A 14,809-nucleotide genomic window follows, 5' to 3' on the forward strand; every position below is an offset into this window, starting at 1 on the left:
AGCCATTCCAAGCTGCAGCGCTGCTAACCCAAATCGAGGTGCCCGCTGATGACAATAATAAATAAGTATTTGTGGCATTTTAATGAATTGAAAAAGTGCATAATGAAGGTGCTGGGTGCTGGGTGCCCGATGACCAACGGCGTCTCCATCTGGCGGTTCCATTTGTATGTGTCGTGGGCATAATTCAAATCCAACGTGCAGGTATGAATTTATTTTCGTTGCACATGGTTTTCTTTTATTTTTTTTTGGTTGTTTTTTTCTCAAGCGGCGGCGGCTGCTTTCGCCGCTTCCACATTTTATTGCAAATTAATAATGCACACGAGAAGAAGCCACTAATTTCGCTGCTTGTCGGTTGGTCATGTCAATTGTGTCTAGAGGCGAAGTGGACGCAGCTTCCTGATCCCGATGGTGATGGTGATGGCGATCGTGCTGATGATGATGATGATGATTTGCCACTGGCAAATGTTTTGATTAACTAACTGCGGGGCAGCCAATTAATTTTTGGCCAAGAGGCGAGATCACGAGTACAAAACTGCTGAGATTTCTCTTCGCTGCGCAGGGGCTGCCTGCTCATTAATTAAAGAACATGGAATCGGGCGACAAACGGATCCGCCCGACACACTGAGAGCCGAATTCGAATCCGCTAGACAAATGGCAGCAGAAGCAGCAAAAGCATTCAGCAAAAGCAGCAAAAGCAACAGAAACAGCCAGCAGAAGCAGCAGCAAAAACAACATTTGGGCCAGCCACACGAGATAGAGGAAAATTGTCAAGAGATGGACATTCGAAAAATAGAAAATCTCCAACTAAACCGAAAGAATTGAAACATTTTCGGATTTTTTCATTTTAGATGCGAGCAGCAAACGGTTAACAAAGGTGCGCGCTTGTCCCATCCGCGAAAATCGCGAAAAGGGAAAATTCGTAACGGACGCGGGGAAAATACAAATGGCATTAGCAAAATATGTGTGAAAAAAAAAACAACAAGAATGTGAAGGATTCTTTCGAATAGATCCCAGTAAAATAGAATCAATTTACTAGTAAATTGTGTAATGTCGTTGAGCTATGAAAGAGTTGTTTTTTTCGAACAAGAAGTGATAAAAGAAAAGCGAACCATAAAAACACTACATAAAACATAAGATATAATTTGATGGCCGGCACGAGCATTCGCATTCCATTAGCATAAAAAAGAGATCCTCGGCCATAAGGGTTAGCCGCAGAGCTCTAATTTTAGACTCCCCCAGGGGCGGTGGTGCTGGGCCACTGGATTATGCGTGAATCACAGCCGCATATAGACCGCGGATCATGCGAATTCTATAATGAAATTCAAATACCTCCGCGGGCAAACAGCGGTGACATTAAATTTATGTGCGCCACATTTCATGGAACAAATATAAGTTAAATAACAACAAAAACGATGAAGGCTTAAGTGTGATCCTATTTTTCCATTCCGCCGCATTCTCAACGAGGCGTATGAGTGATTATGTGTAGAATATTACGCATCAACGGAATAGCCTCCGAAGTGAACCATATCGAAATGGAAACGATTGCGATTGCGATTGCGAGGTGCTTTGCTTTGGAGTGAATCGCCATGGATGACAAAAGGCAGGCACTTGGACAACAAATCAAAATAGACAGCCTGGCGAGAGCGTTTAGCACAGATCTTTATTTTTTGGATGGCTATTTAAAACGTTGAGAACAACAAGAAGAACAAAAACAATAAAATAGCAGCTAGAGGACGGAGCTGAAAGGCTGAAAAACTAATTTCGGAAAATCAAGTAAAAACTGAGCGAAATACCAAAGAGTTACGGAAAAGAAGGCTGCCTGACTGTCACGACACTTTCTTGTGTGAACGAGCGCCAAAAAGGCCGCGTCGCTTCTCCGTCCCTCCATCCGCCAGCAGAAACCCCCAACCCCAACCCCAACCACATCCCCATCCCCATCCCTATCCTCATCTGCTAGAAAACCCCCATCATTCCCAGGCATCCATTGTGCCCCATCAGGCGAGGCAAGGCAAGGCAACCTCCACCATCCATCGTCTCTCAATAGAGAAATGCTTAGATGCGATTCTCAGTCCCATGTGCACACATAATGGAATGAAGAAAATTCCGTCGTCCAACAATTGCACGCTGGGCTAGCTGGCTGAGAAGGCAAAAACAACCAGAAACAAAAAAAAAAAACACAACACAACCAGAGACACAAGACTCGGACTTGTCACTTTGCTGCGGTTGTTGTTCTGCATTGGCCGGGGCTGTGTTTTGGGGGGCCTCCAATGGCCGGCGGTGCAGCATAGACCGAGAAATCCCCCAAAATGATCCCCGCCCAGCAGCTCCTTCATCTAGCGCCTTAAAAATAGCCCTCGGACAAAAGTGTGAAGCCAGCAGTGTGCAGTCACAGCGATCCGAACAATGGAAATTGCCAAATTTATAGTGCACCCAGAAACCCAAAGAGGCACCACCGCCGCCGACCGTCCGACCGCCGACCGACCGACCGATCTGATCTGATCGCCCAGGCCAGGCCAGCCAAGGAAAACTTATTTTATTTAAATAAATTTAATTTAATTGCCAGCAAAAGAAAACACAAATAACACTGGCCGTCTCTGTGCGTGTGTGTGTGTGTGCGAGTGTGTGTTTCTTTATTGTAATTCCGATTTGTCAACTGGGCACTCAGCGAATAAATGCTCACTGCTGTTGACTTGGTCAACGAGGTACCTTGGAGGAGCAGCAGCAACAGCCAGCTAAAGATGGATCATGCTGTCATTATGTGAAATTATGCAGTTTTCCCGGTGCCCAAAACGCCGCTCCTCCCCTCCCCCTTATTCCCCCTTATTCCCCTCCCCAAAAAGCGGGGAACCTCTGGGCGTATGAGTAATAAGCCAACTGGCTACGACATAATACGTATACGCCTCGTGGTGCAGACGCTCTTCTAGTTTGTAGCCGAAGAGCGGGGAAATAAAAACGACACGAAAAGTGTGTGTGACAAAACGCTCAATAAATAAACAAACCGAAATGCAAACAAACAAATTATGAGAAACGAAAACAAAAAGCCCAAAGTGTTCGTGGCGAGACGGTCCGAAATTGTTGTTTACCTCCGCGACATGACAGGAACGAAAATAATAATAATGATAAAAATGCGCTCCACTAATTGCATTTCCTTCCCCTCTGATCCCTTCCCTTCCTTTTTCCCATTGCAGCTGGTCGATGTGATCCGAAAAACAGATGAATTATGGAACATGTAAATAGCACTAGTGCCAGACAACCGCAGCATCATCATTTTGATCAGCAGCTGCAGCACAATGACAACCAGCAGCAGTTCTGCCTTCGATGGCACAACCACCAGGTAATTCCAGCTAAGCATTATATAAATTCAGATGTTAGGGGGGGTTTGTTTTTTTTTACTATACAAGTAAGCCCCATAAAACTAGACTGGACTGGACATCGTTCGGTGAAGCGAACGAGCGAAGCGAAATGTCGCCTCGTCTATATATAGGATCCATCTATCCAAAGCACATCCCCGAATACGTACAGATTCACACATAGTTTTCCGCATTTTCATATAGTGACAATTTTTGTTTTTCCCGATGTTTACTAAGGCGGCCCAAAGGGTGAAACGCGGCGAAACGAGGCGGGGCACTCTGGCTGTCCAAAATAGCAAAAGAGCCAAATGGACAAAGAGAAGTGTGACGAAGGGGGGTTAAAGGGGGTAAAAGGGGTGGGAAGGGGGTTCCCGGGATCCGGGGGGTGTGTCACATAAATGAACAGATTCGTGCAATTGCCAAAATCCAAAGAATTTCCACTGAGCGTAAATCGAAAAGTTGGAAAGCAGCTGCAGCCAACCGTTTTTGCCCAGGAAAATTTGTATTTTTACGATCGTGTGACCCACTTAAAAGCACTTCTCACTTTTCTTATTTTCTTTTACTTGGCCATCATGGCTAATCCCTTCCAGACCAGTTTGCTGAGCACCCTGCCCATTCTGCTGGACCAGTCCCACCTGACGGACGTGACCATCTCGGCGGAGGGCCGCCAGCTAAGGGCCCATCGCGTGGTTCTGAGTGCCTGCAGCAGCTTCTTCATGGACATCTTCAGGGCACTGGAGGCCAGCAACCACCCGGTGATCATCATTCCCGGAGCCAGCTTCGGGGCCATCGTCTCGCTGCTCACCTTCATGTACTCCGGCGAGGTGAACGTCTACGAGGAGCAGATCCCCATGCTGCTCAATCTCGCCGAGACGCTGGGCATCAAGGGACTGGCCGATGTGCAGAACAATAACGTGAGTTATGCCACTGAAGTGCGATGCAATAATAAGTAGTTATTACCCAACTTAGTTCTTATTTAGATTCAGACTAGAAAACATATCAAAGAAACAAAATAATTTTATTTATTTAAAATTTAAAATTTCTCATTATAAAAAACTCTAATTAAATTATAAGTTTCATAAGACCTAATTATGGTTTCTTTTTAAAACTGAAGCCTAAATTGTTGAATAAAATCCTTAAAGCTTTTAAATATTCCTTTTTTAATAAAAAAAAGAAAATATTGTATAAATCTATTAAATGAGGATATTTTGTTGAATATATTTTAATTATTTTTAACTTACCAATCCTTTCAGCTACCAAAGACATCAAGAAGTGGCGCCACATCCTACATGGATTCAGGCAACGAGAAGACCTCCGAGTTCGAACGGCCCAGCACACCCTCGCCCACGCCCACGCCCACCTTGACGCCCTCGCACACGCCCACTCCCAGCCTGTCCCTGCCCCTGCCCCTCCCCCTTCCCCAGCTGCCCAATCCCTCGCTTAGCACGCCCCTGCTGGCCAACAAGCTGGGATCGGTGGGTGCGGCTGGAATGGGCACCACGCCCCTGGAGAATCTCTTCAAGTCGCTGCAGTTTTACCCCAGCCTGTTGCCTCAACCTCTGAACTTTTCTCAAACGGCTCTTAACAAAACCACGGAGCTGTTGGCCAAGTACCAGCAGCAGTGCCAGCTCTACCAGACCGGAATGCAGGAGGAGCAGCTGGAGGCGGACTGCTTCGGCTCCAAGCGACTGAAGGGCGATAGTCCGCCCAAGGATGTTCGGAGACTGGAGAAGAACCTGGCCAAGAATCCAAAGAATCCTCCCTCGGCAGCAAACAGCAGCAGCAGTGGCAGCAGCAAGTCGCCGCAGGATTGCTCCTTGCCGAATCCCATTGTGGCCACCTCACCGATCACCCTTGCTCCACCTTCCATGGCTCACTTTTCGCCCCAGTTGCCGGTGGTCAAGTGCTCCTCGGCCAGTTATCCCAGCACTTTGGGTCAAAATCAACTCTACAGCAGCAAGCCGCCGATGTATAGTGCAGCGGCCACGCCCACATCCGCCCAACAGGCGGCCCAGATGCACCACCACCACCAGCAACAGCATCCGGGATCGGGTGTTCCGGCCACGCCCTACATCTCCGCCGAGGATCACGCCAAGCTGCAGCTCCACATCGAGCAGTACCAGCGGGAGGCGGCGGCTGCTGCGGCGGCGGCTGCGGCCGGCGGAATGGCGCTGGTCAGCGCCAAGTCGGAGCCCAATCTGCTCTCGCTGAGCGCCGACCGCGACAAGTCGCTGGCCGCCGCCTCGCCCATCAAGCCGCCGTCCAACTCGAAGCTCTACGCCACCTGCTTCATCTGCCACAAGCAGCTGAGCAACCAGTACAACCTGCGCGTCCACCTCGAAACCCACCAAAATGTGCGGTAAGTTAATAACATCCTCAGAAGTATAAACACAAATACAAAAAGAACAACAAAACTAAATAATAATGTTTTTTAAAATTTAAAACAGAGCTTTAAGATAAAAAAATTCATTATTAATCACCATTCAAAAATTTAGCAAATTTGGAAAGCAGAAATAAATAATAATGACGATTTGTTTAAGCAATCAGTAAACATTATTTAAATTTACTATGATGAGAATAAAATTGAATTTTTAATTTTATTTGAAAGTATTTTCTAAATGTACGAAAATCTTCTTTAAGAAATTTAAACTTATAGTAATCTGAAAACTATATTTAAATTCACTATTATGAGAATAAAATTAAACTTATATTTAAAATTTAAAGTATTTCTTAAATTTAAGAAAATCTTTAAAGAATTTAAGTTTATAATACCTGATATTATTCCCTCTCCAGGTACGCCTGCAATGTCTGCTCCCACGTGTCCCGGAGCAAGGATGCCCTGCGCAAGCACGTGAGCTACCGCCATCCTGGAGCGCCGTCACCCTGTGAGAATGAGGCCCGCCGGAAGAGGGTTTCCAAGATGACAGCGACTGTGCCGTCGGTGACCACACCCATATTCACTTCCAATCCCAACCAGAGTCCCAATCCGAATCCCCTACCGATGGCCAGTCACACGGTGACCAGTGGGGAAGTGGGTCCTTCTCCGGCCACCGCAATTGGATGTTCGGGCCAGGAGGGTCGCAATCCCTACCTCTTCCTGCCCAATCAATTTCAAATGGCGGCCGCAGCAGCCGCAGTGGCAGTGGCCGAATCCTCGCCAGCTTCTGGCCAACCCTCTCTCGACTTGGCCCACGAGGCGCCTCCGGGCATAAAAAGTGAAAGGGAACCGCCGGCAGCCAGCAATGGAGAGTCAGCGAGTGTGGAAACACCGGCTGCAACCACCTGAGGATAATGTTTACAAATATTTTTGATTTGTTTAACTCACCACCACACAGACACGCACACAGACACAAGGAACACGCCCACCTACGCACACGCATATTATAAGGTGTTGGGTGGCTATTCATTATATTTTTTTAAAATTTTGTTTAAAGTCGTAAATTGTTAAATTAGTTCTTGTTGAAATCACATGGTTCAAAAATTCAATTTTGAAACTTTCACAGAATTAATTTATTGTGAATTTAATATTGTTATTTATATTGCAATTTAATTTGTTAATTTTTTTTTTAAATTTATTTATTTATGGTTTGAAGTCAGTTTTGCCCAGAGCACCCAACACTAATATGCCAATTTTTAGTCCCACCGAAACCAACGTCTTAGACCCGGCTGTGATAATTAGCGCAATTCGTTTTTCGTCCTCTGCACACAAACACATGCGAGCGCCTTTCTAGCTATCTTATGTTAATTTATGTACTTAATTTTAGCTCAATTTACGTTTATGATTTCTCAAACTGTAGCAACCTCCGAGGCTCTCAAACTGCAAGTTACAAACTATTACCTTTTCGCTATCACGCTCTCTCACAAGCACACGTCCACACATTCTAGTAAATTAAGCAACGTTTTTATAAATATTGTAATTATACACCTGAACAAGCACACACCACACACACCACACACACACAAAAACACACACTTGCACACAAAAAGACAGGGTGAAGACCTACAAAACCAAGAAAACACAATTTTAAATGGAATAAATGTTTAAGAAGCCAAAGATAATGTGTGTGTGTTTAGCTGATTCCCGCGATTGAGACCAAAATGAAAGGAGGCTGGAGCTATGCAAAAACTAGTATATTTCATTTCATAATACAATAATTTATGTACGCTGGCGTACTTTACATATCTTTGTGTTTCCTTTCGTAGTTCTTAGTTGCGGTAGTATAAAAAAGTTGATCGAAAAACACAGTAGCAAATAATAGCGGAGCGAAAATAATTGGATATCAATGATATGATGATTAGCAAACACTTTGGGCTTAAACTAAAAGACGTGACATGAGGTGCCCGTGGGCGGGCTAAAGACATAAATAGCTAAATGTAAACTCTTGCACTTAAATGAAATGAAGCCAGGGCGCGGCTGGCTGCTCTCCCTGGATAAGTATAAAAATATGCTTTTACGGCTGAGTCATCTAGATACTTTCCACGTGCCACACCTTGGTGTTGCAGTCCTGTCCGGTGGAGATCACAGTGTTGTTGTCCAGCCAGACCAACCGGGTGATTTGCGACTGCGGATGGGCATCTAAAAAGAACAGAAATTAAACAATCATACACAATTATAGTTCTTATTACCATTAAAAACTTACTCTTGATAATGGTGTGCTTGGCCGGGTTGGTCACGGACCAAATAATAATGGTAGTGTCCAGCGAACCACTAGCCACCAGCAGCGAGTTGGGCGACCAGGCCACCGTGTTAACCCGAGCACTATGGAAGCCCCACTCCTTGTTGTGGGCAGGCTAAAAATACATTTAATTGATTATTAAAATCAGTTTGAAGCAATAATCGAAAATCATTAAACTACCTTGTACTCCTCAACTGAGTAGAGCACCACCTTGCGATGGGCATCGCAGGCCACCAGATACTTCAAGTCCGGCGAGTATGAAACATCCGTGACCGCGCCCAGGTGATCCAGTTCCACCTTTGGCTCCAGGACACCGCCCTTGAGGCTGTAGATGTGCAGCTTCTGGTCGTCGCCACCAACAGCCACATCGGAAGTGTCCGCATTGACGGCGATCGAACTGGCCTCGTACTTGATGGGCAGCGAGAAGATCTTCTTCTGGTCCTGCACGAGGGTCAGCTCCTTGATGCAGGCCAGCGCGATGATGTTCTCGCTGCGCAGAATGGCGAGGCCGCGCGGCTGGCAATTGAGCTTGACCACATAGTCGGTGTAGGAGTTGCCCTCCACGCTGAACTGACGCAGACTGTCGTCGATACCGCAGGTGTAGACGAAATCGCCCCAGGCGGCAATGCCATTGATCTGGTTGCCATGGCCGGTGCCCGTGATGCGATCGTTGGTGCCGTTGCCGGAGTTCCAGTTGGTCACCACACCGTCGTGGCTTCCCGTGTAGATGGTGCTGCGATCGTCGCTCAGCCCCAGCACGGTGATTGGTTTATTGTGGCCCTTAACCACGCGCAGCGGCTTCGAGGGATCCGCCACATTGAGGTAGGTGATCACGCCCGACAGCGAGACGGTGATCAGGTTATCTCCCTGCCACAGGCACGAAACCTGCTGGTCGTCCACAGTAGTTCCCATAACGAACTCGCTAACCAGCTCGCGTGATTCCACTGCCCAAAGGCGACAGGTCTTGTCGCCGGAGCAGGTCAGCAGCTGGCTGCCATCCGGCTTCCAGGCCAGAGCATAAACGCCGCCCTTGTGGGCAGGAGATCCAAATTCGCCCACCAGTTCGGAGCTGGTGCCGTCGTACAGGAAGACCTTACCATCGAAGCCGGCCGAGGCGAAAAATTTGCCATCGGGCGAGTAGCGCACAGCTTGGACAAACCGAGAGTGATCCTGCTTGGTCATCTTAAACTTGAACGGCGGTCCCTCGAACACGGCGATGGTGTTGTCTTCGCTGCCTACAATAAACACATTTTTAATTAGGTTACTTCACTGATTTAAGTAACTTTTTTATGTACTCACCTGTCACAATACGGAATGGCCTAGCTGGCCTGAAATCCGCAGAGTTAATGGACTTGGACTGGCCACTGATCTCGCCTACGGATGTGCCAGTTTCCGACATAAAGACATGACCGAAACGCTCGCGTCCTTCGCCGACGGCCACGATGCGCTGGTTGTCCGGCGACCAGCTGATATCTTTGATGGGTCCCGCAATGGGCTGGAACTCATTCTTAAGCAGGTGCTCCTTGTTGACCGTATCCCAAATGCGAATCTTGCCCGATGCGTCTGAAGAGAATTTGAGAAGGTGAAAGGCAAATAAATAACTTGCTCGAATCGAAACCGCAGATAAGATAAAGAAACCGCTCCAAATAGGGAAATGCTAATCACAGGCCATGGTGGCGTGACTCATTGTGGTCACGATTCTTTATGCTTCGCTACCCCAAGCCTGGTGCTCCAAGTGTGAAATTGCTAGCCGAGACTTACCGCCGGATGCAATGTAGAAGCCGCTGGGCGAGTACTTGGCCACATTCACTGCACACGAGTGTTCGGTGTAGACATCGGCGATGGCTGGATTCTAAAAGGAGGGAGAAGAACATAAAAAATTACAACGTTTTAGAAACACTTTTGCCAGAGCTACGGAATTAATAAGTGGAAAATTATGAAATGGAAAAAAACATGATGACAACACTTTTACCGGGAAAATAAATTAATGGCGGAATTATTTGAAAGAGAATAGGAAACTAACATAATATTTTTAATATATTTATATAAAACTGGGGATTTTATAGAGAAAGCTGGAAAACAATACTTTATATAAAAACATTTTTGTTTTGGATTTCTTTTACTGTTTTTACTGTTTTAAAACAACACCCTCTTTTGGCACACTTTAGGAACAACAATTTTTGTTTTGGTAAAGTGGAATATTTTTTAAAGACACTTTTACCAGAAGAAAAAGTTAATGAACAGATTTTGACCGCAGAAGATACATATAAATAATACGGGTGTAAGAAACAAAACATCATAATGATGATGCGTGGGTGGCTAACAAGAAATTTCTCTGTGTGTCAGCCTGTGTGGCTGCTGATTTTGCCGGTCGGCCTGTGGAATGGGAATTCTGTGTGTTTTGCGCCGTATATAAAAATAAATATAGAACAGCTGCCAGAAAGCCAAGAAAGCACACTCACACAAGCTGGCAAACAGAAACTGCAGCTGTCCAAAAATAAAACGCGATTTGGAAAATGCCATGGATTTATGGCAGGAGGAGCAGCAGGCTGCATATATCAGTTTACCTCGATGTTTCGGATGATCACCGAATTTCCATTGGTGTAAAGGAAGTTCTTGCCCTTGGGATCCGATCCCAAAACGATGGGTTGGCCGCGTTGGGTGCGCGGCAGAGTTGCGTAGACATTTTCTGCAAATAAAGTGATTATTGCGATTGCTTTGATTAGAAACAAGGAATGGCCAAAAGATAAAGCCGGTCAAATCGCAGCGAGTGTGGGTGGAAAACAGGGTGCGGCTTCTTTGTTTTTCGGCGGGAGGGACAGCAAGGTGACTCCCACTGCCCCGTCCCCTAATAACAAATATCATTTGCAGGCTATGCCCATTTATGGTCATAATCACGGCGCTTCCGGCGATTTGCTTTCTGCTTTTACCGTTTTCGCCTGTTGACTCATCCCCTTCACCGCTTTTCACAGCGATTTGCATTGAGTCTATCAATGTGGTTTATCTCTTTGGGATGCCAACTCACTGTTTTCGTACGCCGGTGGTTGGGGTTGAGCCATTGCGGTGGTTCTTCTGTTCTTGTGGTTTTCTAAGGTTTACTAATTAACGCGAATTTCCGCCGATAAATGAAAACACCAAGCTCGATTCTAGCCGACGATTCTCTGGGCAGTGTGACCGAATCGCGGTTTCTTTAAATTCCGTCAAAATGCACTCCTACGCCGGATGGTATTTTAAGAGCCGCCCACGCAATAATGTCAAGTAGGCTTTGGTATTTAATTGGTTGCTCTTTATTTTTATTTACTTATTTGTTGATTATATCTATTGAATGTACAATAACTTTAATGATTAATAACATCTTCACAAAAAAGAAAGAAATTATGAAACCATTAAAACTGAAAGCAACAAAAATACAAAAAAAAATTTCCAAACAATCCAATCCAATTCCAAAGTTACCATACTCACAACAATTGTTGACCCAAATTTTTGTCTGATAATCGTTCAAATATATTTTGAACATTTTATTTACAAATTCAACTGCTCGTGAATATATATTTTTATTTTTGATAACTTATTGCCACGAAATTGAAATAACCCTTTGGTCCAAAGTATTAGATGACCTTATATAACCTAACTCCATTTTTGTTGCAGTGTATGTAGTGTTAGTTCTCTGTATGCAGTATTTTTCGGTGGTCTCTTCTTTGGCCACACTCTTAAGCATTGTTGTTTACGTTTTTTGTTTCTCTTCAATTTGCCGCAAAAATGATGCAAAGATTACCGACACAGGCTACTGTGGAGAATCCCCGCTACGGGCAGTTAATTATTGGACCACCGGGTTCCGGCAAGACTACATACTGTGCCGAGGCCTTCAAATTCTACCGCGAACTGGGCCGCGAAGTCGGCGTGGTGAATCTGGATCCAGCGAACGAAAACATGTCCTATGAGCCAGTGCTCAGTGTAATGGAGCTTATCACCGTGGAAGATTGCATGGAGCACCTGAAGCTGGGCCCAAACGGGGCATTAATGCACTGCGCCGAATATCTCTACGATCACCTGGAGGACTGGCTTCTACCGGCACTGCGCAAATTGGGCGCCACCCATAACTATTTTCTGTTTGATTGTCCCGGGCAAATCGAGCTGTATACTCATCACAGTGCCATGGCTCGGGTGTTTGAGCGACTAAAGCGGGAGCGGTACAATCTAGTCACCATGAACCTCATCGATTCGCATTACTGCTCTGAGCCGGCCAAATTCATTGCCACTTTGCTGATGGCCTTAAATACCATGTTAAGGATGAGTCTGCCCCACGTAAATGTTCTTTCCAAGGCTGATTTACTTAGAAAGCACGAATCCAAGTTGCATTTTAATGTGGACTACTACACAGACGTCCTGGACCTCAAGTATCTGCTGGAAAAGCTCGACGATGACCCGACGATGCGGAAGCATCAAAAACTGAACGCCGCCATATGTTCCATGGTAGAGGACTACGCCCTGGTTTCGTTCCAATTGCTGGACGCTTTTAGCACGGATAGCATGCTGCGCCTGCGCAATCATATAGATAAAGCCAATGGCTATGTTTATAAGGCGGGAGAAGAGCAGACTGTTAACTCACTTCTCGCCTGTGCGGTGGGTGCAGAAACGGAGGCTGCCCGTCAGCAGCACGACTTTCAGCCCTATATGGAGGAGTAATGAAAAAAACGCAAATGCACCTCTCTTCATGAAGAGCCTGTGATAAACTCCCTAAACCCAACTGGATCCGAAATAAATTACACTATTCTTTATATTTGATATTTTTGTATTTATCGGGTAGTGAAGTTTTACATTTCTTAATTTTGTTTTGAGCATATCAGCATTATAAAAATTGTTAGCAATTAGTTCAATAATTACTGTTGAAAAAATGTAACAAGTCGCAAGAAAGTCTAAAGACCCCATAAAGTAAATATATTCCTGAACAGGATTATCAGACAAGACGATTGGGTTTTATTTTTTCCCCAAATTAATTTCAAGAGCCAAATATATATTTAAAGTGTGCCAAGAGACACCTATCGGTGAGTTTTGAAGGGCTTAAACCCTAGCCACCGCTAGAGGTCGCTGATCGGGGATACTGATTTCAGGAAATGGTATTTACATTTTTAAGCTAATGGTGATCTAAGGTTTTAACAAACTAGAAATCACTTAACTAAGAATTTAACACTAACGTATAAAACCTTTGTAAATAGTTTACCACGTATTAAAAAATATATAATTGCGTACTCGGTTATTATAAATATTGTTTCCATGTTAGTTCAAATTTGTTACTTAAGAACACTAGTCGATTTGGTAAAATGTGTTGATGATATGTACAATTGCATTTAAAATAACTAACAACAATATGTTTATTTAAAGGTAAAAAGTAATACGTTCATTTATTTCCACATGTTGAAATCAAACCTTGTGGCGTTGAACAGACTTTAAGAAGCTCAGTTCAAGTAAGGGAGGATCTGTATGTGGACCCTATACTTTGATTTAACTAAAAGCCAAAGGCTCGTTAACATAAATAAAAATTAATTAAGTCCGAGGCGCGTTGTTTTGCGAGATAACAGCTCGATCGACCGGTGAACATCTCGTGGCAAGCTGCAAAATGTGGCACGTGCACCGCAAAACGGGATCGCTATAGACTCCTATATAGCGTCCAGGTCGTGGTACTCGAGGGGCAGTTTTACAGGCACCAGCAGACGAGTTGAAAAACAACAAAAACATCAGCAATGATTTACTTCGAAAGCATGAAATACCCTTCCAAAAATTTTATTCGATTTAAGTTTAAGTCTTTTATTAAAATTTGTATATATGGAAATCAAATTATTTGATTTGGTTGAGTATTAAAGCTGACAGAAAATTAAACAAAAAAATAAAATCTTGTGAAGCTAAGAAACTGGTAAAACTTATTACCCTAAAAAAAAGGTTATGTTTCGACAGTAGTTTTGCCCTGTTTTCTATGGAAGTTTTAGCCATATATGTAGTTGATTTAAGAAACTTCTTTATTGTTGAACTTAATAGTTAAAAATGTTATAACTGACTTGAACTAAACATTTCTTATTAAAGAGTATAAAAAGCAGCGGCAAAAACGAAAACAGTTATTAAATGCAGCAGGCTCTTGTCAGATTGCAGCAGGCTGGCTGCCAATTCCCCGATTCCCCGATCCCCCAGAGCCTCGATTCCCCTGACTGACCGCAATCGAAATTAAAATAAACGAAAGTGGTTTCGTCCCAGGACGAAGTGAGCCAAGCTCGGATTCGTTTTGCCTTTACGATTTTTGTAAAGCAGTAAGTTGCGGTTTCGTTTTTTTTTGGCACACGCTCTGCAGGATAATTCGCAAGTTCCCTTCCCGCAAAAAAACCTAAATTAAGTTCGGTTCCCTGCGATGTAAGCGCGCCAAGCTTAACAGTTAAGCGACCTGCTTGTAAGAGCGCTATTTGGTTTTGCTTTTCTGTGGAGTCCTGGCAACGATTGCGGTCAAAAGACGCGCGTCCTGTGCCCGAAAAGCAGGTGCACACCAGCACTGACAGTCGGAAAAAAAGGCCAGTTGAGCAGGGAGAAAAAAAACAATGGAGTTGTGTTCTGGTTGCATAAGACTAAAGAATTACCTGTAGAAAAATGGAAAATAGCAGTATAAAATGGTATGTTGTGAAACTTGTTATTGAAAATATAAAGAATAAGTAATTTAGTTTCCAGACTATCAATTAAAGCTCAATTTTACAACATATTTACTTTATTAAGAAGTGGAGTGTATTATTAACATGTTAAGAA

The 14,809-nt window shown here is 44.4% G+C and overlaps 3 protein-coding genes across 4 annotated transcripts; 2 read left to right on the forward strand and 1 right to left on the reverse strand.

The window, feature by feature from the left end:
* The first annotated feature begins 798 nt into the window (after nt 1–798).
* On the forward strand, nt 799–7,384 carry LOC108095450 (protein abrupt). 2 transcript variants are annotated; one of them, XM_017196559.2, is made up of 5 exons: nt 799–874; nt 3,189–3,334; nt 3,941–4,264; nt 4,604–5,709; nt 6,144–7,384. In XM_017196559.2, exons 2-5 carry the CDS (start codon nt 3,221–3,223, stop codon nt 6,634–6,636), a joined length of 2,037 nt encoding a protein of 678 aa, XP_017052048.1. In that variant the 5' UTR covers nt 799–874; nt 3,189–3,220; the 3' UTR covers nt 6,637–7,384. The 2 variants fall into 2 exon arrangements, with proteins under 2 accessions (XP_017052048.1, XP_017052049.1); XM_017196560.2 differs by lacking the exon at nt 799–874 and having other exon boundaries at nt 2,863–3,334.
* An 82-nt stretch (nt 7,385–7,466) lies between these two features.
* Nucleotides 7,467–11,203, reverse strand: LOC108095451 (actin-interacting protein 1). Its single transcript, XM_017196562.1, has 7 exons — nt 11,052–11,203; nt 10,594–10,715; nt 9,788–9,878; nt 9,326–9,589; nt 8,207–9,261; nt 7,991–8,141; nt 7,467–7,926 (listed from the first exon to the last, which is right to left on the reverse strand). The coding sequence occupies exons 1-7, from the start codon at nt 11,083–11,085 to the stop codon at nt 7,817–7,819; spliced, it is 1,827 nt and encodes a 608-aa protein (XP_017052051.1). The 5' UTR covers nt 11,086–11,203; the 3' UTR covers nt 7,467–7,816.
* A 518-nt stretch (nt 11,204–11,721) lies between these two features.
* On the forward strand, nt 11,722–12,991 carry LOC108095401 (GPN-loop GTPase 2). The gene has a single exon (XM_017196484.2). It carries the CDS (start codon nt 11,786–11,788, stop codon nt 12,710–12,712), a length of 927 nt encoding a protein of 308 aa, XP_017051973.2. The 5' UTR covers nt 11,722–11,785; the 3' UTR covers nt 12,713–12,991.
* Nucleotides 12,992–14,809: the final 1,818 nt, after the last annotated feature.

This window comes from Drosophila ficusphila, unplaced genomic scaffold, assembly GCF_018152265.1.
Source record: "Drosophila ficusphila isolate 14025-0441.05 unplaced genomic scaffold, ASM1815226v1 contig_286, whole genome shotgun sequence".
In the NCBI taxonomy this organism is placed as follows: Eukaryota; Metazoa; Arthropoda; class Insecta; order Diptera; family Drosophilidae; genus Drosophila; species Drosophila ficusphila.

Coding starts and splice junctions, on each gene's coding strand:
- LOC108095450 (XM_017196559.2), top strand. CDS start 3,221: ATGGAACATGTAAATAGCACTAGTGCCAGACAACCGCAGCATCATCAT. Junction 4,265..4,603: donor CCGATGTGCAGAACAATAAC/GTGAGTTATGCC, acceptor CAATCCTTTCAG/CTACCAAAGACATCAAGAAG. Junction 5,710..6,143: donor GAAACCCACCAAAATGTGCG/GTAAGTTAATAA, acceptor TTCCCTCTCCAG/GTACGCCTGCAATGTCTGCT.
- LOC108095451 (XM_017196562.1), bottom strand. CDS start 11,085: ATGGCTCAACCCCAACCACCGGCGTACGAAAACA. Junction 9,879..10,593: donor TGATCATCCGAAACATCGAG/GTAAACTGATAT, acceptor CCCTCCTTTTAG/AATCCAGCCATCGCCGATGT. Junction 7,927..7,990: donor CAAGCACACCATTATCAAGA/GTAAGTTTTTAA, acceptor TGTTCTTTTTAG/ATGCCCATCCGCAGTCGCAA.
- LOC108095401 (XM_017196484.2), top strand. CDS start 11,786: ATGATGCAAAGATTACCGACACAGGCTACTGTGGAGAATCCCCGCTAC.